Raw genomic sequence first — 24,915 nt, forward strand, 5'->3', positions numbered from 1 at the left:
TAAAAATAAATTTTATTTATATAAAATAAAAAAATATAGATGAATTAAAATAATTTCTTCAAAAATTAAATACAAACAAAATTTAAAAAAACAACCGCTATTTAAAAAGGCTAAATAAACAATCTAAAAAAATCAAAGGGAATGAATATTAAATTAAATATAAAATAAAAGGTTATTTAAAAAAAAACATGTTAAAAAAAGTATGATTTAAAAAAACCTACAAAAAAAAAAAGGTTTGATGCTACTAAGTTTGGCAAGTCAAGACCGCGTGCTTGGACCCAAAAAATTTTCTAAGTAATGAGGCGGATGGCATGTTATCCAACCCAAAATGTTTTGAAAAAAATAAAAACAGGCGACCCATTAATTGCTTTTCCTTTGATTTTGGCTATAATAATGGTTGAGTAATCGAGGTTGTTTTTTTTTTGTAGAAACCTATTTTTGAACAAAATACTATAAAATACTATAAACATTTTGATAAACCCATGTATCACCTTAAACATCTTAAAATTTCATTTAAAAATCTAAAATCAACCAAAAACTAAAAACCAAAAACCTTTTTGAGATCAAATCTATCATCTCAAGCAAAGTGAATGACAAAGAAAACCTAGGATAAAATTTTTTCATTTAATGAAACTCATTAACACTAAAATTAACATTTTTAGTGGAGGAAATTGGTGTCAAATATTGAGACTTTCTTTCTCTTCCCTCAAACTAGGAGTAAAAAAATAAAAAGAATAAAGTTTTGAATCAAAATTGAATTTGTGAGAAATATTAGGAACAAAAGTTTATAATTTGAAATGTAGGAAGATTAGAATGAACTTTTTGATCTAATTTTAAAATCACCATTTATTTTCTCAGTTTTTTTTAACTTTGATCATCATTTTTTTAGTCTTGCAATTCCTCAATAAATTTAAAGCAATTATCATTCAATTTGGTCATAAAAGGATAAAATCATCCCAAAAAAAATTTAAGAATTAAAATGAGAAAATAAAAAACATTAAACAATGGTAAAATGTCTAAAGTTTTGAGTTTCTTGTAATCACTGAACATTGAGTTAGGATAAACATCTATTACTCTGAATCTCGTAAATGTTACTGTTGCAAAAATAATGCCATGTTTCCACAGAAAATAAGGCAAACTTGTGCTTTGTTTGTTCATGCGGGGTACGGTGCACCACCGCACAAACAAACTGGCATACCATCATCAATGTCTTTTAACTTAGGCTTTGTCTGGAACTGTGACCTAACTGATCTTGTGGAAGTGTTCACTGTGCATGATATCATCAATGTCCGTATCTGCTTCTGCCATGGATGTTATTGACATTACTTGCATATGTTTGTACAACACCAGACTTGATTGATCCATTCGTCTTTATATGGTGTCATAATCTGTAAATCTGCCACACTGTTTTTGTTCTTCATACTGTTTCAAATTCAACAAGAACTCATACTGTTTCAAATTCAAACTTTCGAAATGCCATTTCCTATAAATTGTTAAGCATACTCATGGGGTTAATCCAATGCTGCTGGTGAACTTCAAATCAAATGATTTAAGCAGCATGCATGGACATTTTGCATAATTCTATGATCTTTTGTGGGTCAAGAAACAGTGCAAGGTGCGTGGAATTTCAATTTCATGTACAATAAAGCAAGCAATTTCTGATTTGGCATTTAAACTTACAACTGTTGACACCAAACCTGTCCTGCCCTGATGAAAAAGTTACTGAATTATTCTGCTCTGTGTGAATTGATTAAATGATTAGAAGCCAAAAGTCCTAAATTGTTCTTTATGTTTCAAAACTAACGTCTGTACTAACCTCCCAAAACAAAGGCCGGTTTCACATTCCTAGTTTTGATGAGGCAACAAAGCCCTTCTCTTCTTTTCTATTCGAAAAACTGGACCCGTGAATAATTACAGGCTGAAAAGGAAATTGTCCCTTTGCTATCCCCATCAAGAAATGTTTAAAAAAATTGATACATGTCTAATATTTATATTATCTAATCCCATTCAACCCATCAAAATTAAATAATACAGATATTATAAATTATAAACGATAAAAGATCAAACAACATAAAAATACTATACTACAAGCTCGTCCGGTAATTGACCTAGATTTCTAAAACATTACAACTCAATCTTATATATCATATACTCCACTTGTTTTTATATTTTTATATTTGATAGTTTGTGTGTTGTATATTATTTTTATTTCATTTGGAGATATTTTGGCTCCAAAATTTAATTTATGGACTTTTTATTAGATTTTTTTAATGTAAATTTTTATTTTTAATGTAAATCAAATAAAATATTAATCGAATTTGGGTTTTTGGTAATAGAGTTACGCTTGTAACCCAACTTGACGGGTCAATACTAAAGAAAAAGAACAAAACACTGTAATTTTAATAAAAACAGGTGGGCTGGTGACTCGCAATTCACAAATTGACCTAGTAATTAAGTTAAAGAATCGGGTGTTTTTTGTCAGTTACTAGATGAAGCCTAACAACAATGAACAAGGCAGAAAAATGTGCAGAGCTGTACTGGAATTATGTAGACAATAAATGGTGGGTCAAGAACTCACAGGGTCACCATACTTTGCTTTCAGTTTCCATTCAAAATTTATGTTGGTAGTTTAATTCCTCCCTTTAAACACGTATGTCTGCAAGAGGTCAGGAATCCGCCACCAATCCAACAGCGATCACTTACCTACCAATATTAATCACTTTCTGTCACATAAATGAAGAAAAGTAAATGCATATTTGAATATATATATATATATATATATATATATATATATATATATATATATAATCCTAATTAATTCATCTTCAGCTTCTGTTCCTCACAGTACTGCTATAATTTCTTTGTTTTTTTTCTTGGTGAAGCACTAAACTAGCATGTGTTACTGTTTAGATATCATGACTCGTGCATTCATTTGTGGTAGCAAATCTCAGTGTTCATCATTTGGTTATGTTGTTCAGTATTAATTTCACACCAGTGAAAATTTACCAACTTAAGCTTCGAAGAGGGTCTCTATGAAGTTTTCAAGAATTCATCAGCAACAATGAGTAATATTTTTCTATTATTGATACATCATACTACGGCTGCAAGTGAAAATAAATCTCTATATGCTTGTGAATTTTGTTTTGGTTGGTCATGAGGTTCAATTCATTAGTCCTTGGATTAATTACACATAAGGTTTAACTCTTGTTTTCTGTCCATCTTTCTGTCAATTATCATTGGTATGGGCCAATTTAATTCCAAGTTTTTTTTTTAATTATGGGGATTTCTGAATGATGTGATGATTATAAATTAAACATCTAAAATTCAAAAAAATGGTATGTTAATCAAACTTAAACTCTTTCTTTTTTGCTCAACTAGGGTTCTTGGAGGGAAGAGAATAATAATTCAAATGAATTTGAGTTATCATAGCTTCTTCTTTTTTTCCTGCTCGGTGAAATTATTAAAAACAAATTCACAATCGCAGCTCAACAAATCTTGAATTAATTAACTAAGAAACAAATTGGGGAAAATGTCTTGTAGGCACTAATATTCTAAAACCAAAAAAAATAATTAGTTGGAATTTTTTGTAAGAAGAGAAATCTCCTGTTTCATTAACTCTCTTTCTCACCACTAATTCAAAATAAAAAGGACATATTGTAATCGATTTCCCTAGCTAGGACATGTATGATCATAACAAGCTGGTGAGTAGTAACACATCAAAGCAAGAACAGAAATAATTTGAAGGCATAATTTTGTGGTCCTACATATATAGCCCTTTGCATCGAGGGTCTGTAAGCTACATACTGATAAGCCCTAACCTCGGTGAGGTAGCTTTTTTATTGAACAGTCCACAGTTCCTATATAGAGAGAGGGCCCTGATGAAGGACATGGACGCCAATCTGTCCAAGAACTAGCCTTCCAATCCACATGATGGGCAAATGTGTATCAATTTCGGTCCCCAGCAATTCGAAAGCACTTTAAAAAAATATATAAAATCGTATATCATTTGTACATTTTTTTTTCCTTTTGGAATCTTTACCACTCAAGTTTTTCTCTAAAATTACTTAACTTTTAGTGAAGAATGTTTTGTACTTGGTTGAACCTAATTGTATTGGTTTACACACTAAAATGTCCAAAATGATTCCTGACTTTCTGGTTCAGAATACTGCGTAACACATGATTATGTCGCAACATGATGAGCTGCATTTTTATTTTTTTTTGCCAAAGTACAAGGATAATATATGCAACTAGCCTTGCAGAACTTTCGAAGGTGGTAATGAGTTGTAGATACTGAAATAAGTGGTAGGAATAATGTTGATCCCATATTCATGCTTTTCCACTCTCAAAGCACAATTAATTAATTTCTGATCATTAATATTGTTAAGGAAGCAATAGAGTAGACCCATGAAGGATTAGTCAACCCAAGAACTAGCCTTCCAATCCACATGATGGGCCAAACTTGTTAATTGCTATCAAGTTGAGAGTTATTTTAATGCGTTATAGTTTATTGGTATTATAAACTTGTTAATAATGGTCTTCGACAATGATTTGCTCTCTCAATAGCTATTGAATTTGAACTTTAAAAAGGAAAAATTAAAAACTATGATTAAGACTCTAAATACATTATAAAATTATAGACATATGTTTACCATGGTTTTAAAATCTAAACTGGTCTAGATAATACATTATAATCGACTTGAAACTCGATCAGCCCTGGACCTAAACCAATTCATGTTAAAAAAACTAGAAAAAAAAACATAATTAACCTAATTAAAAATCTAAGTTAACCTAGCGATCCAATTAACCTGGGTTTAATCTAGTAAAAACTTGGTTATCAACTAGTTTATTTTATTTTATTTTTTTGAGTGTTTTTGTCAAATACAAAGATAATATGTTTTTATTCTTTTACATTTTACTACAAGTTTTCTCTGGATCTTCAACTCAAACAATAGTTGAAATTTGTCAGATATATAAAGTGAGCAGCTAGTCGGATAAAAGAGTTGTGTTCCCCTTGCAATTTCGTTTAATCTCGAAAACTAACATCACTGATATTGATAAGAATACTCGCAAATTAAGTGGCATTAACATTGTATAGGTACATATTTGGAGAGCTTTTTCACACCAAACAAGTGCAATTACAAGTATCGAAGTCTTGACTTTCCACACAAGAATCAACAAAAAGCATTGAGAGTACAGATCTTGGGATTGATTTATTAGAGAAATTCAAGGGATTAGTTTATTTATTTTGCAATAAGTATAATCGGTTTCTTTTCTCTATTTTTCTGTAACATCATCCATTATAAATATGAATCTTTTATAATTTATTTATGTAAAAATTAAAATACAATTTACAGTTTTTTGGTGACTTTTATATATGATTATTGAATAGATCATTGTTATCAAACAATGTTAATTTTCATTGTTGCTTATGATTTATTCATTTTTCATTTGATGAATAAATGCAAAGAAATATAATTAATTTTAAGTTGTATTTAGTTCAGGTTAAAAATTAAAGGTTAATTTTTACTGAAAAGAATGTTAAAGATACAAAAAAAAAACATCCGTTAAAATATAAAATTTTAAGAATATTTAATAGATTTGTAAGAAATATATATAAAATTAAAATGAAGAAATGATTATTTTTAATATAATAAATAATTAATAATAAGATAAAACGTCATAGTCTCAAACTGAAGGGTAATGTTGCAGATCCCCAGTCAACCACCTTCCACGGAGTATATTTAAAACATCAGGGGGGGTACTGTAATGGGAATCGCATTGTAAACAGAGCTGCCCAGCAATACCCAGATGGAGAGAGAGAGAGAGAGAGGTGCGTGGCCATATCGTCATCTTCTTGCATGTGTTCACAAATCTCTATTCCCAATGAAACTGAGAGGGGGGGGAGAGAGTAGAGATGGCCTTGTAAACTTCGGAGTGAGTGTGTTAAGATAAAAGGAGGGAAACAAGAAAGAAAAGAAACATTATTACCAAAAAAAAAAAAAGCAAAGAAAGAAAGAAACATTATGATATATATACACACACTCTTCAAAACCCACAAACACGCTATTTTGTTGAGTATTTTGATAAGTTAGCATATTTAAAAAAATTAATTAGTAGAATAGCATAGCTAAAAAATTAATTAGAAATCTAACACGATTGAAAGAGTTGCAAATAACATCTGTAATTCTATTATCAAGTTTTGAAATGACTATTCATGTTGTCGCACGTGTGCGGTGTCATGATGATATCGTTCACTCTCGATATGTGTATCTATCTGGCAAATATGAGGAGACAATGAATTCTTATCTTTTATCCGTGGAAAGCGGGAATGAGAGTCGCCACCTAGTATTTTGGTCACTATGAACTCTAACTAGTCTCAGAAATTGGGCACGGAGACTGATTGCTTAAAGGAAAGGTATTGGCACCTCAAATACATTCTACCTAAGGCAAGCTGCATTGTTTAATTGTCTGATAAAAAATTAAAGTCTTGTCGTGTTTTCTAATTGTTGGTCTGTCTAAAATTCAAGAAAAGTCATCATCGATAAGGAAGTTATTATCTTATAAGGTGAAACTTAACCGTTCTGATATCAACCAAAGAAACTAATTTTAATATTAGAAGTATGTTTTATATGTAAGCTCGTAATCCCAGATATTAAAATAAAATAAAATAATTTTTTTGGAATTTTTAAAATGTTGGCCTAGTTCTCATAATTTTAATAAACTAGTTATTAAAATCGAAATGCATGCTAACACATATTTTTTATTTTTTTATCGTATGAAAATATGATATGATTTTTTTGAGACTTGGTCGTATGCATGAAAATAAAATATTTTTTTATATAATTTTTTTTGCAACATTTCAATGAAAACCAGATATTTTAATACCAGATTTATATCTTTATGGTATAAAAATACAAACCAATATTAAGTAACATTGATAAAAAAAATACTCGGAAAAAATCACCAACTTTGAAAAGATATATATAATTGGGCCAGAGTTGGCCCAACCTTTTTGATTTGGGTCGGACCTGGTCCGACCATGAATAGTGGCTCTCCATTGTTCACATGCTACGGAGAGTGAATTAGAAAATGGAGCCAAATGTGTTAATTTCTGAATTAGTCCTTAATTTATGATTTATTTAATTTAGCCCCTGAATCAATCAATTTCAGACCCTTTATTTATGCGTCTTTTTCCAGTTTGGTCATTGGTTTTGGATTTCTACAATCAAGTCCATAATAAACTATCAAACTTCTATATTTATGCAATTAAGCCCCATATTTGATCAAATCAACTCTTAAAAATTATAATTCGACCTCAGAACTTTAATTTCTTTCAATTAACGCCCAAATTGACTTAAAAATCAAAATTTCTTGCAATCAAACCTTTTATAAATTCAATTAAACCTTTAATAAAATTTAATTGAGTCTATAAACATCAGATTTTGGACTTTTTTTTTTCAAATTGAATTTGTTTTGTCAACAAGACTCTTATCAGTCAAAAATATATTGTCAAATTTCAAACTTTGTATTTTTAAACCTCTTTAACCAATTTCTGACTATTATCTAGGTGTTCCGGCATCCTCTTCTCACTGCTATCATTTTTTATTTCTTTTGAATATATATATTTTTTATTTTTTTGTATTTTCTTTTTTTTTTATGCGAGGACCCAAAAATGGATTACAACGCATGTGTACCAAATAATCTCTTTAATATTTTCTGTTTGGTCATTCATAATCCCTCACCATAATATCCTGTATCGTTGTAACATTCATACTTAGCTTTCTTTTCACAATTGTCAACATCACCTCAATAATTAAATCTAAGTCAATATGACGATGACGTCGCAAAATAAAAGGATTTCTGACATGTGTGTGGCCTTCTGAATTTAAAAATTTCCATGAATAAGACATTTAGTGATACCTTGCATGCAAATACCATCTACAAACCGGTTTCTAAACACACTGCAACTGAACATAGGACTTTGTTGAACAATGAACCTTGTACTGTAAAGAATTCTTTATATGTCATCGTTTTACTGCATTAACACATTCAAACTTGTCTCTAAATCTTTTCTCAACCTCCAATTCATTAACTAATAAGTCTGAATACATACGACTATCAACCCAATTATTGCATCCATATTTGTCATCCACACTAACAACCTCAAATTCAGGAGCAAGATGTGTCATGTATTGATTAATAGACTCAACTAACTCATCATCTCCATCTTTCATCAACCACAACTCTATCAATGTGACATTCATCTTCATCATCATTTGGTTCTGATTCTCCATAGCAATATATAGCAGATGTCATACCTAACTAAGGTTTTATATTAAAAATTTCCAGCATCGACACTTGTCTATTAGCATTACCACCTAACCTAGATGGATCATCTGCTCGTGATGTTTGCGTGGTTCTCTGAGAATTACTTGGAAACTGAGTCAACTCTATACTCTAATTCGAAACAATTCGCATATGTTATCTACAGCTCACATGTTGCAAATGGCATGAAAAACGAGTCGTAAATGTTATCTGCGACTTGTTAAAGTGTGCTAGTTTCCCAATTATTTTTTCAATTATGTTACTTTACCAAAAAAAAAATATTATGTAAAAAAAAACTCTACTTTTTTGTCATACAATTCATCACATTAATCCTTGCATTTCACAATTGTTCAAAGTATGTCCCTTTATTAACGACAATGCTATTTTTCCATTTGTTTCGGTGCTCAGAGAAAAGTTATATAACCCAACCAAAAGGTCATCATGTGACAAGGCTCAATCAAGGACGAGATGATCAACCAAGATTAATCTTCAATTTTTTAAAACAAATAGATCGAAACAACATACTATTTTGTAAAAATAAATTTAAAAAATCATAAAATTCACCTAGATTATGGGTCAATCTAGATTCTTGACTAGATTACTCAAGTTTTTTTCTTTAACTTGAATCTATTCAAGTCTCAGGTTGGTTGGGTTGAGTCCTAGCCAATCTAGATTTTACAGCAGTAGCTCACAAGAAAGGGTTCGGGAGGAGTCTTTAGACTCACCTGGTCTCTACTACTCTCCTTCAGGTACGCCAAGCATTCAGCGAGACATGTCCAGGCCTGGGAGCCCCGTTCGCCTTTGATACTTCGGCAGATTTTCTAAAAAGAAAAGGATTAGAAATACGACGTTACATAAAAAATGAAAGCCAAAGGAATACCTTCATAATATGTTTTACTGTTTATAAATGAATGTCAGGCCGTGCATATTATAGATTAGAGTATGGAATACATGAAATATTCTATGATAATGATTAAATTTTCGATAATATATATATATATATATATTATGATAAAAAAAATAAGAATAAAATATTTTTATTACAAAAGACCACAATTTTTATCATAGATATTGTTAAATATGCATAAAATCTGACTCAGAAAAAGATTTATATCTCTGATTATCGGGTCAATTTATGGATCATTAAGATAATTTGAGTTAATCAGCTCATCAGTCGACAATTATTGATTGAATTTAAACCAAGTTTAGTAGAGTTAACAAAGTTATATACCAACATGATTAATTTGGCATGCTTAACGTTTTTTTCCGTTCAAATTAAAGCATGTCTTGATTTCAAAAAAAAAAAAAAAACTTGTCCTGATTTAGACTCTAGGTTGAGGGTTTTCTAAGTTAACCCGGCCGGTTGAATTACTATGATTTATTTTTCAGGATCAAGACGTAGAAAAAAGAAGCAGGACCATAGTAAGAAAATGTCTAAAGTATAGGAACTAAATAAATACAATTAAACCAAAATCAAAAGTTGTTGTTAGACTTGATTTTATATGCTTCATGGATCCGCTTTTTCCGCTTCTTCAAAGTTCAATCTGCCACCTATAAACATTTCAAGCTCCTATCTCTCTCTCTGTCTCTCTCTCTATGTCTGTAATCTAAAACTCCTACTCCTACTACTACTTCTTGTCATCATCACCCTCATCTTCTTGTTTTTTAGACCAACCCATATCTTTGTTTCTTGTGTACATTCAAAGCAAAAACTAAAGCAAAAGAGAAACTCTTACTAGACATGGGAAAGGAATGGTATTATTGGGGTGGTGGTAAAACCTTGAAGAAAGGTGGTGGTGGTAGTGGTGTTGGCCGTGAAGGTGGGAGAGAGGGAGAGAAAGATACTGCTAATTTATCTACTGGTTGTATGTGTGCTGTGTTTCAGTTATTTGCTTTAAATCAGTTTCAACAACAGTCTTCTAACGTGCTTCAGCCCAACTCTTTCCTTCCTCTGCAGGATCATCCAATCCCAAAAGGTACGTAGCTCTTTTACCATTTCTCTTTCTCTTTTCTTGTTTTTTGGAGAAACTTTGAGTAATGTAATTTTGTTTGACTTAGGTGTTGAAGCACCAAGGAATAGCTTGGAATTGGAAGAGGAACCTCCATTGCCATCATCAAAAGATGAAAATCTCAATATCCCTGTAAGTTTTATTATGTTAGCTAGCTAGCTAGCTAGCCACCTAGAATTTGGTTTTTCAAAAACTCTTTCCTTGGGAGCTTTATCACCTTTTTCTTTTCCTAAGATTTTTTATTCAGTAAAGTTAGTAATGATTATAATAATGATGATATAGATTGTGATTATTTTTTTTGAAAAATCCAGATTGGTATTCAAATTAAAACAAAAGGAGTTCCAAATGATTCATCTTCATCAGAGATCAGCTCTTCTCCAGGAACCAAGACACCAAATTTGGTTGCTAGACTTATGGGGCTTGATCTTCTACCTGATCATCTTACCAACTCGCCAAGCCATTCTTCTTCATCAACTCTTGGCACACCAAACCTTCCACCAAAATCCCATTTTCATTACCAACATTGCAGACCTCAACAACCACGTCCTCTCCATAGCAAAACAAGTAGCCCTCGAAGTTGTTTGGACCATGATTTTTCAGGCACTCGTTCTTTGCCTGAGACACCAAGAATATCGTCAGCTAGAAGATCAGATGTAGAGCACCGTTTGTCACTCCAAATCAACAAAGAAAATGTAAGTGAAGACTTGGTGCTCTCTCGTCTCTCATCTTTGAAAAGAATAGAGCTCAAAGTTGAAGAAGAGAACAGAAGTCCAGGCCACTATGCAAGGCAAATTGTGAAGCAAGTTAAAGAAAGTGTGAGCAGGAAAGTCGGCTTGGATATTACAAACACGGTAAGAAATAGAGAGCAAACAAGAAGAAGAGATCAAGAGCTTGAGCTTATTAATCAATACAAGTCCAAGAAAATTCTCTCCAAAGCTCCAAGTAGCACAAAAATTGTTGATGTTACAGGTAATAGTTCAGGAAACCATTATGTGACCACAACTTCTTGCTCTCCAAGACTCAAATTCTTGGAACCCAAAAACAAGCCAATCACAACTCTACCTTGCAAGGACCACAATAATAATTCTCATTCTAAAAAACCATCACTACTTCTGTCTCAAAATACCAAACCTTCAACAAAGCCAGATTTGCCTCAGGTCCTCCTGCAGGATCAATGCCACCATCAGCATCAGCAGAGACCTTCCAAGAATTGCAAGAAAGTGACTGAAGAAAAATTTGACCCACCACCATCAAGACTCATCAAGAAACCTCTAAAATCATCAGATATTATCAGAACCAACAAGGAAGATCCATTTGTACTTTCAACGTCAGTTACAAGAACCAATATTCCTGACAAGAAAACCCCGTTATCAAATGACCTCAACATCTCTCTCCCAACTCTCCTTCCTGTCAAGAAAGACCCTACTCCTCCAGCGACAAAAATCCCTCAAAAACAGGTGCTACATGACTACTTTCCCGTTCCTTTTTCAAAATTTTAGTTATAAGATACACATTTTGCTTATTTTTCAAGGAAATAATTAGATTACTTTTCTTGCATGTGTTATGTTATAAATATAGGTATCAAATGTTGCTCAAGAATCGAAATGGAGCTCACAGTTATCTAGTTGTTCGAGCCAGTCGTACAAACAACAACAAGCGACGCGTAGGCTCGATTCCCGAGAAAAAAACAATGAGGATAGGTGTAATAACGGTGTCGCCACCAAGATTATCCCCACCGGAGATGGAGCATCAGCAGAAGAATATGAGTACATTACTAGAATACTAAAACGTACAGGTGTAGACAAAGATACCCCGGTGTCTTTTACTAGGTGGTTTTCTCCTTCTCATCCTCTAAACCCTTCAGCTTTTTACTACCTCGAACATCTTACCACTCCTAGCTATGTTACCAGTACTTGGGAGAATAATCGCACCTTAAACCGTCGAAGCAATCGAAAATTGTTGTTCAATCTTGTTGATGAAATTTTGGTCGACATTTTGCGTCCATACATCAACATGAAACCTTGGAGTAGTACTAGTTTAGGCATGTTTAGTCAGCAGGATCGAATTAGTCACATGAATGGGTCGCATTTGGTTCAAATGTTATGTACAAAGCTTAGGAGCTTCCCTTGCGCTGATTGTCACGATCTCAAAGACATTGATGGGTTAATAGACAAAGATTTGGCCCAATTGAAGGATCAAAGTGAAATTGCATTCGGAGAAGAAGGTGAAAGGATCGTAATGGAAGTGGAGAAGGACATCATGGACACATTAATACATGAAATGGCCATGATTTTTTATGGTGAATAACGAAGTGGATCGATTAATTACCATGAGTTAGACAATATTCGATTAGAGTTATGGGGATGGATTCAAGTGATGGTAGAGAGACAAGAGAGCAGAAGGGTCACATGGGTTATTCACGTGATGAGATGCTATATGCTAGGGGGGGTCCAAACTAAAGGTTGGGACTTGTAAAAAAGAGGTTTGTGGTCTACAAGTGGAGATTTAGACTCTTTTATCCGACAACAACACACTTGCTGTCTCATTGGTTCTTAAAAGACAGCAACTATTGACAGAGGATTCCATTCCTCTCTCTCCCCCCCCCCTCTCTCTCCCTCCCCTGTAAGTATATTGTAAAGTATATCTATCACCTTTTCCTTTATTTGATGATGTTCTTTTTAATCTTAAAACAGATCGGGTTCTTAGTAGTGGTCCTGTTATGGTGTATTATACGGTTGTGTACCTTCATCTGTGATTTTTCAGATTGTCATCATCAGATGGATCATCATGGTGTCCATGATTATGAAGTTTCACTCTTGGTCTATCGTTACTTGCCTTTTATCCTCCTTTTGTTTTTACTATCTTTTTTCAGACAAGTCCACTGAAATTGAAAACCAGCCATACTTTTGTTTGACTGAGTTCCCATGGGTATAATTTATACCCTCAACCCCAAAAACAAACGTTGCTCATGGAAGAAACTCCGTATCATATAATTTATTTCCAACTTAATTAAAAGAGCAGTTAAATAAAATTGATCTTACAGGTTACTAATTAACAAGGAAGAATCTGCCCTTATGTTGTGGTCGTATATATAATTAATTGCTGTGTGTGATCTCCATTTTGATAGAAGAAAAATTATTCTACCGCAACATCATCCGGATTAATAATATATAATTGACTAGTTTAATTAATTCGAGGACGCATGTAGCGATGTGTATTAAGAAGTTAATATAAAAAATATTATATATTGATAAATTCATTTAACAATTTAAATTTTTAAATTAAAATAATTATTTAAAAAGATAATAAAACTTTAATAATTTTAGTTCAAATCTCAACACTTTCATATTATCTATATAAGTTTTAAATCTAAAAGCTTTTATAATATATTAATATAAAATTCACTAATAAAATTTTAGACAGTAACTTAAATTTTTAAAATAAGATAGAAATATAATAATGCGCGGTTAAGAATATAAAATATATAATCCTAATATTTTTTTTAATTCAGCTACGTTTGTAAATGTATTGTCAGATATATACTTGATTGATTATTGTTGTTCTTATAACCTGATATAGCTGATTGCAGATGGGATTCTACAGGAGTTACCTTAAGCAAAGAAAGAACTTGTGAACGAGAAATTTTGAAGCCAGGTCAAGAAAAGAAACGAAATCGAAAACTAATTTCAACACAAGTACTTATTTCACTTTTCAGGATAGATTTGGATCGGATTTCTTCATGGAGATTTGAGCTTGTAAAAGTGCAGAAAAGTGAAAAAGGCCATTGATTGAGAAGATCATGGTTTTGCGTGGACCCGAGACATACACATGTACACTTGAACTTTAAAGCCTCCTCAAAGCTGTGTCCGTGAGACCAAATTGTAATGCAGACAACGTGGGCAAGCCAAAAGACCATGTATATATTTTATTAAGAAACCCTTTAACAGATTCTCAAAAACAGGGGAGGAAACACTTTAGTAGAAAAGCACAAAGTAAATTCAATACTTTGAAGTGTATTATTGAATTAACTTAATTGATATCAATTTCTGTTAGAATTTTGAGTTATAACCTTTTCTTTAATAAATAAAAAAAACCCTGCCCACTTCCCATAAATATTACCACCTAGTTTTTCAAGTTAAATGGAAGAATACTCAATGCATTGTCATGCTTGCCATATCTATAATCCGTTTGTTTTTAGAATCATATTTTTTTTCTATAAAAACTAATTTTCTAAAAATTAAGTTATTTTCCGTTTTGGATATATATAAAAAATATTTTCTTATAATATCTAATATTTTTTAGTAATTTTTTTTGAATGAGGTTACTAAATAAGTTTTTTAAAAATTAACAATGTTTGTCATAAATGTGGTATTGATAATTATGATCATAGAGTTAACAATGATTATAGTTAATGTAGTGTTAAGTTATTAACATTATCAATAATAATGATGGATGGTCGTAAGATGATAATTGTTATGGTAATGGTGATACAAAAATAACAATTAAATAATAATTATCTTGATAACAGGTTAGTCATAGTGACAATGATAGCAATAATAATTGTGGTGATGGCAGTTATTATTATTATATATACTAGTGGTTGTATTAGATTGTTATAATGAGATTATAGTAAAATGGTGAAAGAAGGCGGTGGTGGTGATTGTGGTAGAGAGTTATAGTATAATGATATGATAAATCAATGGTTATATTAATGATAAAATGATGATCGTAGTGGTTTTTGATGAAAATTACAAGTTAATAGTGCTAGAGAATTAAAAGAAAAAACTCTTTCATGACGTTAAAATATTCTCCTTCGAACTGACAATATTCTAGAGTTGTAAAAAAGAAAAATAAATTTAATTAAATGATCAAAAATTAAAAAAAATTAGGATTAAAATTGACATAAAAAAAATAATATATATATATATATATATTTGATTGAAGAGTCAAATTAAAAAGAATAATAACTTTAACTTTTATGAAAGAATCAAGAAAAAAAATTAGAAATCAAAATAATAAGGACCAAATCGGAAAATATAATACCATCAATTTGAATTAAATGATGAAATTGAAAACCAATAATTTTTTTATAAAAAAGCCAAGGAAGAAAATTAAAAATTAAAAGAATGAGGATCAAATTGAAGAATATAATATTTGATAAATCGAGATTGAATGATAAAATTGAAAACAAATAAAACTTTTACAAAATAATCAAGATAAAAAAAAAATCAAAAGAGTAAGGACTGAAATTGAAATACAAACAATAGAGAGGGTCAATATGTAATTTTCAAAAAAAAAGAAAAAAAATTTCATCAATTTTACAAACCAGATCACCACCTGCGACACATGTCGCACTAACAAGAAGATCCTTAATGATTTCATCCCCACCTTTTTTTTAAGTATTTAGACAAATACCAAATTGCTATTGATCTAACATGTTAATATCAAAAAAATCTTTGAGAAAAGATGGAAAAACCCCTCAATATCAATTTTAATTTTTTAACTTTCAAAGACATTTTGATTATTTTTTTTGTTGTGCTTTTAATTTTTTTTAATTTTTTATTATGTTTGGACAAATACAAAATTACCTCTACGCTTATATGATAATAATAAAAAAATAAAATAAAACAATTTGAGAAGTACTAAATTGCTTCTTGATGTTGCTATTTAAATTTTTTTATTTAAAGGTATTTAAATATTTAACTCTTATCAGTTTGAAAATGACTAATATATTTATAAAAAGAGCTTAATCTGGTGTAAATTTTTTAATGGGAGAGACAAAAATATCACTATATTATTTCAATAAACAATGTAACTAGTTTACAACTAAAATATTTTTCACACTAGTTTTAGCTATGTTAATATTTTTAGTTGTGGTAGCGGTTGGTTTTTAAATAACTTTTCGTGCTGAAATACATGTTAATGATTTTTTTTTTAAAAAAAAAAAAAAATTTGATATCAGCACATCAAAACAATTTAAAATATATAAATTATATTAAATTTTAACAAAACAATTAAATTTTTTTTTAAATACAGTTTGCACAACGTTCTAAATAGTTTATTAACCTGGGAAAAAACTTTCCCTGCTGTGCTATTTAATATAGATATGCAAATGCAGACATTTACATGTAGAATTCAAATGAAATTTTAAAATAAAATAAAAAATTAAAATCAAATTTGCATGTGGGCTGCAACATGTGTGAAGCTTTATAATTATGGTTGTCAATCAATAATGATGATGTGATGTGATGTGTGTGTGTGTGTGTGTGAGAGAGAGAGAGAGAGAGAGAGAGAGAGAGAGAGAGAGAGAGAGAGAGAGAGAGAGAGAGAGAGAGGAGAGAGGGAGAGAGGGAGAGAGAGAGAGAGAGAGAGAGAGAGAGAGAGAGAGAGATGGAAAGTTCTATGGTTGGTTGACCAATTGTCCCTTGAATGATTTTGGAGCTGTTTCTAACAAAGGTAATCCTTGGCTGTCACCTTCTATATGATATTATATTGGAAATTAATTTTTAAAATAGTTTCCAACAAAGGTTATCCTTGGTTGTCACCTTTTATATGATATTACACGGTAGAGTAATTTTTAAAATAGTTTTTTTTAATATATTAATTAAAATATAATTTTTTAAAATTTTTATATAAAAAATATTAAAATATATATAAATTTAATATTTTTTTTCAAATCAAAAACACCTTTCTTAAAAAAAACAAAAACAAAAAACATTAAACACTTTTTCCATTCAATGAGGTTATTAATAATGTTGATGGTGACAAAAGCTATATACAAATCTATCTATTTATCTATTAATCTATATTTTATAAATTTAAACTTGCAATGGATTTTATAACGTGAAATAAAGGGATGATAGATGATTCAGAACTTCAAAATCCTGTGAAATATTACTCGAATATTATATATTTATTTCCTATAATAAAAAGTTTCATGCAGGCACGAACTTACTTAATTAAATTATTTATTTTTTTCAAATGCTGCCAAATATTACCGTTCTATCCCCCCTATGCAATATTATATAGTATGCATTAAGGGATGAGTCAATTTTGCGCAAAACTTGGCAGATTCCCCTGCATGATATTCCTCACTAACTCTGAAATCTAATTAAATTGGATGATAGAAAACGAAGAGGGAGAGAATACATTTTCCAAAATCAAAGTGGTCCAGTTTTGAGGGCCTAAACACTATAATATTAATATGTGTTCAAATTTGTTTGTTTTTGTATTTAAAAATATTTATTTTTTATTTTAAATTAATTTATTTTGTATTTTCATATCGTTTTGATGTATTAATGTTAAAAATAATTTTTTAAAAATAAAAAAATATTATTTTGATGCATTTTCAAGTAAAAAACATTTTGAAAAGCAATTATTATCGTATTTTCAAATACACCACACACACACATATATATTTGAGTGAGTAACATATGATTATGGTTTAAAAAAAAGGAGAAAATTGTACATTGATTAGTGTTGGACAAAAGTATATCATCTTAAGAAACTATACACATTGTTATATACAATCTAGGGATGGTGTTCCAACTTTTTCCAACTTAGAGTATTTAAATCTACAACCGTTTGCATTTTTAATTTGGATAGGGTTAGGTGGAGAATTTTAAATACTTAACCTAACCTTTTAAAAAATCAAGTTTTAAGAATAATTTAAATCTTAAAAAGTAAATCACATGAATCATAAAATCATAAAATAATCTCAACTGTAAATTCATGCATAAAACTATAAGATTTCATATATGTTATTGGAAAATAAAATTATAAATCTATATATATATATATATATAAACTAAGTGCGGGTCAAGTCGAACACTGATGAACCAGATAAACTCCTTAACCATTTTCATATTAATTTAGGTCAAACATGATAAAAAATCATTTTTTTAAATTAGATAACGTTGGATATTACACTAGATTTTGATTTTATCTCGAGACATGATATTACAAATTAAAAAGTAATTCTTACTGAATCATGTAGCTAGATCTATGTCTTGTACCAGTCTCTGGAGAAATATATACATTGTTTTTCCAGTAGCATGTCAAAAAGTCTTGTACGTTCATCGATTAAATGCACCAAATAATTGACCGAATGGACCTTTCTATCTCCATAAAACATGTGTGCTGGTTAGGGCCTAAGTAGCTGGAGCTGCTGGACATAGGCTAGGGTTTTAGAGTGGAAGAGGATATGTTTAGTCTTCGGTATAGAAGGGAGCCATTATTGAAGAGAAGGGGTCGGGTACAGATGGGCTAATGGGTCTACATGCCTAAATCATGCAAATAAATTAGGGAGAGACAGTCTTATTAATAACTTTATTCAATACAATATGTTTTGATCTTAATAATTATATATAATTTACTTAATTATTATATAATAGAGGAAGTCAACAAACCCTTCTAATTAATAAATCAAGAAAAAATAATTGTAAAAACAAACCCATATTGATCATCAAATGATTTCTTGAGTAGTGATATCCTAATATTTTTAAATTTTCATTATCTCTAATCGTAAATAAGCACACAATTAATTAATAAGGAAATCTTTATCACTTGTCCTTAAATTTGAGTTTGAGACCTCAAAATAAAAATTTTAAGCTTTAACTATCGGAATTTTTCTTTAAAAATCAGTAACCGTTCCTAAAATCTTAATACTATCTGTGAAATTTTATCTTTCAAGAATTTTAAAGAAAAATTAATTAATTTAATAATTATAATAAGAATATGGATTAATTGCGATGTTTTCATTTACATAGAACCCACAATTCCCTCTTAATTGGAGCCTAGCAAGTGTAAATAGAATTGAATATATGAGGACAATATATCGTCGTTATTTTATTGCATTATATACGTCTCCCTTATTGCATACCATACATTAAATTACAGAGAAGAACAATTGTTTGATGTTGGCAACAATAGCATTCCAACATGAAAATCAACCGTATTTAAATATAAATCTGTAAAAGCATGAGAAAAACTACAAGCAGCGCATCTGTGGCAGTCCAATGTACAGATCAGTCTCCACGATATCTGAACTCTTGCTACATGAGCTCAAGTATGACACCACTTGGTTCGATTGAGTTGATTGCTGCAATGGCTGTGCATCACACTAAACCAACACCAAGACGAAAAATATCAACAAAACTTTCAAACAAGACCACTAGAATTGCTGACAGATGACAAGAAGACCATCCCATTAGAGAGGTTTCTTAGCAGCGTAAGGGTTGAGAAATCAACATGGGAGGATTTCAATCGTTTTGATGTTTTGACGTTGTAGTAGGTTAACTCATGATGTGGTTAACTAGGTTAAACTTTATCGGGTTAGGGTTAAAATCAATGAATTTATTTTTAAAAAACAAATGGAACAAAAATAATAAACCTGGATTGCTCTATAATGTAAAACCAGTCCCATGGTACCATATTCATCATGATTTCACAATACTAACCTTTGCTAACAACAGTCATTGCGCATATTAATTAGGTTGATCAGAACTATATATGTAAAAACGAAAACCAAGCGTTTACCTGTTTAGTTAACCTTGCATTCTCCATTAACAACAATCTTTCCTGAAATAGGAATGAGAAAACAATTAGAAGAAATTGCTTTAATACAACTGTAAAGCTAAACCAACACCTCTAATTACCTTTGCTTGCAGCTGTTCTATCTGCTCCTTGAATAACTGAGTCTGAATTATAACCAATATAAAAACTTGTTAGCATTTGAGTTTATTGATTAAACCCAGAACTCCTAATTAGGCAGTCCAAAGCTATCCAACAATCTTTTGTCTGCCACATTTGACACAGTTTCTTCAGAGAAACATATACCTTTCTAGCCCTGATATTGCTTAAACTGATCTCAAGCTGATTGTCAATGTCATGGAGCTCTTCGGGAGAACATGAATCTAAATCTTGCCCTAAAAGCTTTCTAAGAAACAAATTTCAGAAGTTCAGTGAGACCCAATAGTACACACACCAGGCATAATCGCTATGTAGAAAATTGGGAGAAGAAGAATCAAACTAAGTTATTCACCGTTGCAAAATCTCGATCATCTCAATCTTCTTGGCCATGTTTGCTGATTCTTGTCTTAACTGCTGCATGTCGAACTACTTACGGTGAAGAAATAGTGATTGACAAAGGAAGAGGCAATTTCTCGAACTAGACAATCACATAGTCTTAACAATCTAATTACATATAAAGATTCATATGATAAAAGGCCTAACCTCCTTAGACTGTTCCACATCAATCCTGTCAGTGTGCAATTGCTTTGCATTTTTACGGTACCGATCAATCGTCTTTTGTATCCTGAAGCATCCCAAACATATAAGATAGCATCAAGTCATGAAGCTTTCCTTTATCTCTAAGGGAACAAGGGACAAGAAAACTAGAAGAACCACTCTATAATGCTAGTAAATCTTGACTATAACTTGAATATCACATTCTGTTTCCTTGTTAAATTTCACAAGGATAACCTCCCTATGCATAGCATCCAGTCCCTACGTTGCAGAAAACATAAAAGATGGCCAGTGGTAATGTACTCTTGGTGTATTCTAAGAAGTCAGGGGATCAATTTTTAATAAAATATTGAAAATTAAACTTATTTACTTTCCAAATCTTTATTGTGATGATCAGATTATTTCACGTTGTAACTTGTATTTATCTCAGCTCTCCTCCTTTCTAACGTAACAACTTACCACTAAAGTATATACCTCGATAATATATGGCTAGATGTATAGGATCCACTCATTCGATATATTAAACCTTTTATGAAGTGATTTCAGAAGGAAAATCTGATAAGATATAGCATTAAAAAAATGGAACTAAAACTTTTTTATGAACAAATATCAAAAGGGGCAGAATTTGTGTGTGTGATAGTGTATATTTGGTAGCTCAAGAATCTAAACCCAATTGGAGAAGAGAACAGAGAAATGAGAACAAAAACAAAAGCTTACAAGGAAAAGGAAATACTATAGTGTAAGGGTCAGAAAATTCTAACACAAGAACCAGTGGCTTCTTCACCAATCGATGACTAGCATTCTCAAGGCAGCTTGTAGTAACAGGTTCTCAAGTTGAAAAGGCATCAAGAACAGTAGCAAAAAAAAAGAGGTGCAACGTGTGGAGCCACCACGCACCAAGCATTTTTCAAAGCCTCTTTTTGGTAGCTTAACAGCTTCGATCCACAATTTACTATACAGGACCAGACCTTTTTTGTAGAGTTGGCCGGTGATAATAGCTAAATATACCTTTAAACTCACATCAAGCTTCAATATTTCTAACAAATAATTAATTTCTTATTTCAATTTTCAATTGGTTTATATATTTTTTTTATTAATGTTCTTAAACACAACATAATTAATTAGTACGAACACATATAGATGCTCCACATGAAGAAAATTTTGCAACAAAGCATGCCTTCAGTAGCTGATCGATGGATGAAAACAAGAAGATTCTTTGAGCTCAGAGATTTTAGCACCTCCCACACACACGTTGACAAGTAGATTAGGTCTCTTCCAAGCATTTCAATATCACACACAATGACACAAACAAGAACTAGCTATAGCAAACAAGACAAAGTACAAAACAAAGCAAAGACATCAAAATTCTTTCACAGCATAAGATGTTGCTAAAACCAAAGAAACCATCAACTAAACTACAAATTACAGGTATATAATGAATCCACTGTCTTAAAATTTGTTTTGGAGCATGCTGCAATTGTAAAATGAAGTTAGTTTTCCACAATTTACACTTTGGTTTCAATCTAAAACGTAGGACCTGTTTGGTATTAATTTTCGACCTGTTTTTTTGAATAATAAAACAAATTAAAAGTAGGTTGTTGAGCAACACCAAACAAGCCTTATTAATACAATTATAAGACTATTCAATATACAAATCTCTCCCTGAATTATTGTCCATTTTTATTTACATTCCAAGAAGAATATTTTTTTTTATTTAAACTACAAATTAAATGTATGTAAAAGAATTTTCTTTAGTACATCAATTTTTATAGAGCTAAAACCAGAAGTACAATTTTCATAGAGCTAAAACCAATTGGCTAAAACCAGAAGTACAGTTGCTAGCACCCATCTTCTCTTTTCTTCTCTTTTTTCTCAAGACAAACAAATGGCCACGGGCCATTTCTCAAGAAAGCATTAATTTTAGCCCTAGATGCCGAAGATCAGAAAGGAAGAGGGGGAAAAATCAAGGGTCATTGATGACTAAAATTTTCTATCTATCTATCTGATTTGCACTCAAAGCATTTCCTTTTGATATGCAAATCTGAAAGGACCACTGTAAAATCTATATGGTACAATTTAATGAGTTGAAATGTCATCGCTTCCCTCGATATAGGACCCCTACAATATCGTACATACACCTGTCTTCACCATTGAACCTAGCTAACGAAACATGGGATGACAGATTCTGCAGGTGACAGGCCAGGGAGGATGCAGCAAAGTTTTCATGCCATTTTCAACTCTATTAAATATTTGAAGTCAGTCTCCTCTAGGCATGTACTTAGAGAGCCAAATAAAACAATAAAGCTTACAGCCATCTGAATTAATAGAATATGCACTCTGCATCTCTCCCTAAAGCTTCCTTAGCTAATCCATCTGCCAAATCATTAGCTTCTCTAAAGACATTTCTTTAGTTAATAATACTGATCTTTTCTATATATTATGCATCATCAAAAACAAGGTCAAAGCAATCAAGGAAGGAGAAAGAAAAAGAAACATACTGATCAATGCTTGCAAACTTAAAGAGTGTTCCTTTCTGTGAAAATATGATCACTGCGACTTCAGCATCGCACAGAATTGATAGCTCATAAGCTTTCTTCAATAACCCATTTTTTCTCTTGGAGAAGGTCACTTGCCTGCTAGTTGCATTCTCTATCCTTTTCAGCTGAACCTTTCCTCTCGCCATGTCCTCCTAGTTCACATATTCATAGAAAATCTAAACCAAGTTATAAAGGATTCTCAATGAAACCCTAAAGTTAGAATTAAAAAAAAAAAAAGAGCTAGTATCATTTTCGAAATGATTCAATATCTCACCAAATCCCAGAAATCTTGTGTTTGAGCTCAAGAAAATTTTACAACAATCAACAAAACTCCAAAGAAACTAGAAATCCTTACAGAATGGACCCTAGGGATGATTAAAAACATGAAAAAGCACACCGAAATTCAGTCTAAAGTCCTATGGTTAAAAAATAAATTCATGAAGGTGTTTCCTATATATATATATATATATAGAGAGAGAGAGAGAGAGAGAGAGAGAAGGGACAGAAGGAGGAGGTATATGTTATCAAAACGGTATAACGGGAAAGAATCAAAGAAGGTGAAAAACCCTAGAATAGTAAGATTCACATAGCGGCAGAGGATATTCAGATTGGTGGGTTGAAGATTGATGGATGGATAGATAGATGGATGGATCTCTTTATTCTATGACCACAAATTCTCTAATCTTTCATCAATCTTCAATGCTCTCAGAAAGAAGAAAGGAAAAGGCATATATGCTTCCAAAAAAAAAAAATCTAAACTAATTAAGAATGTTTTAAGAAATTTAGAAGCCTCATTGCCTTGTCTACCCTTATTTGGTAAAATTAAGGAAAAATCAAAGATAGATAAGGAAAGAAAGTAAAAATTTTAGTGATTAAAATATTTAAAAGTTTAGAAACACATAAAATTAAATTAAAAAAACAAAAAGGAAATATGGAAAGTGGACATTAACAATTGACATGTCTCTATCATCGTACCATGATTTAAGCAAAGGATCCATAAAATCTTGACACGTTAAAAGATAGTCACATCGACCAATGAGCAAAGACTGTGTCACGTGGGTCTTCTGCTTGTACAATGTTTCTGCTTTTTTATCATTGAGAAACAATTGGAATTTCTTTTTGGTGAAAAGATACAATTGGAAAAACAATCTTGAATCTTCATAAATATTGGAAGAAATAAAATGAACAATTAGAATTACCAGATATGTAAACAAGTAAAGGTTGACGTTCTTGAATCCACATAAATATTCATTTATATTTATTAAACTCAACATTCTTCAGTGGATTAATGGATTGATCTTTAAGTGTTTTTTACATCTTACAGTAATTTTTGTGATTCTGATTTAATAAAAAATTAAAAATTTAGTTATAATTTAAAAAAATATTTATTTTATTAAAACCATCGGGAGATGGGTTTTTGCATGTAAAATAAATAAAAATTAGATCGTAATAAATAAAAAAAACATGTTAGTTTTTATAAAATTAATATTTGAAACACAATTATAGGTGAGACCCAATGCAAAAAACAAAAACTATTTATCTAACCAAATAATTTTTTTCTATGTGTTTGGAAATATAACAAAAGTTATTACAACAAAAAAATTCTCTTAATCAATTGATTTAAAACTTGATTTTAGCGGTGTTTGATTTTAAATCACTTGAAAAAATGTCGAGTTCAAAACTTTAAACAACATTTTAAATTTTTATCCAAATGATATATCTTTAATTTTTTATTTTAATTTTATATAATACAACATCGTTTTAAATAAATAAAATTAAAAAAATAAACCTAGGTTAAC

General features: G+C 30.9%; 2 protein-coding genes across 6 annotated transcripts; one reads left to right on the forward strand and one right to left on the reverse strand.

The window, feature by feature from the left end:
- Positions 1-9,875: 9,875 nt before the first annotated feature.
- Positions 9,876-13,158, forward strand: LOC133678238 (uncharacterized). Its single transcript, XM_062100497.1, has 4 exons — positions 9,876-10,301; positions 10,384-10,466; positions 10,646-11,791; positions 11,913-13,158. Exons 1-4 carry the CDS (start codon positions 10,067-10,069, stop codon positions 12,639-12,641), a joined length of 2,193 nt encoding a protein of 730 aa, XP_061956481.1. The 5' UTR covers positions 9,876-10,066; the 3' UTR covers positions 12,642-13,158.
- A 5,997-nt stretch (positions 13,159-19,155) lies between these two features.
- LOC133677860 (MADS-box protein AGL42-like) lies at positions 19,156-23,925 on the reverse strand. Of its 5 annotated transcripts, none has more exons than XM_062099995.1 (8): positions 23,391-23,925; positions 23,078-23,292; positions 20,568-20,649; positions 20,377-20,450; positions 20,172-20,271; positions 19,991-20,032; positions 19,872-19,913; positions 19,156-19,455 (listed from the first exon to the last, which is right to left on the reverse strand). In XM_062099995.1, exons 2-8 carry the CDS (start codon positions 23,260-23,262, stop codon positions 19,324-19,326), a joined length of 657 nt encoding a protein of 218 aa, XP_061955979.1. In that variant the 5' UTR covers positions 23,263-23,292; positions 23,391-23,925; the 3' UTR covers positions 19,156-19,323. The 5 variants fall into 5 exon arrangements, with proteins under 5 accessions (XP_061955979.1, XP_061955981.1, XP_061955978.1 ...); XM_062099997.1 differs by having other exon boundaries at positions 19,156-19,443; positions 23,078-23,268; positions 23,391-23,921; XM_062099994.1 differs by having other exon boundaries at positions 23,078-23,268; positions 23,391-23,919.
- Between the last annotated feature and the right edge of the window lie 990 nt (positions 23,926-24,915).

Source organism: Populus nigra, chromosome 18 (assembly GCF_951802175.1).
Source record: "Populus nigra chromosome 18, ddPopNigr1.1, whole genome shotgun sequence".
Classification (NCBI taxonomy): Eukaryota; Viridiplantae; Streptophyta; class Magnoliopsida; order Malpighiales; family Salicaceae; genus Populus; species Populus nigra.

What these genes read in the sequence shown, in the direction of transcription:
- LOC133677860 (XM_062099995.1), bottom strand. Translation starts at nt 23,262, where the DNA reads ATGGCGAGAGGAAAGGTTCAGCTGAAAAGGATAGAGAATGCAACTAGC. An exon ending in AAGTTTGCAAGCATTGATCA is followed by an intron (nt 20,650 to 23,077) that starts GTATGTTTCTTT and finishes GGGATGCTTCAG; the next exon opens with GATACAAAAGACGATTGATC. An exon ending in ATGATCGAGATTTTGCAACG is followed by an intron (nt 20,272 to 20,376) that starts GTGAATAACTTA and finishes TTTGTTTCTTAG; the next exon opens with AAAGCTTTTAGGGCAAGATT.
- LOC133678238 (XM_062100497.1), top strand. Translation starts at nt 10,067, where the DNA reads ATGGGAAAGGAATGGTATTATTGGGGTGGTGGTAAAACCTTGAAGAAA. An exon ending in GGATCATCCAATCCCAAAAG is followed by an intron (nt 10,302 to 10,383) that starts GTACGTAGCTCT and finishes TGTTTGACTTAG; the next exon opens with GTGTTGAAGCACCAAGGAAT. An exon ending in CAAAAATCCCTCAAAAACAG is followed by an intron (nt 11,792 to 11,912) that starts GTGCTACATGAC and finishes TTATAAATATAG; the next exon opens with GTATCAAATGTTGCTCAAGA.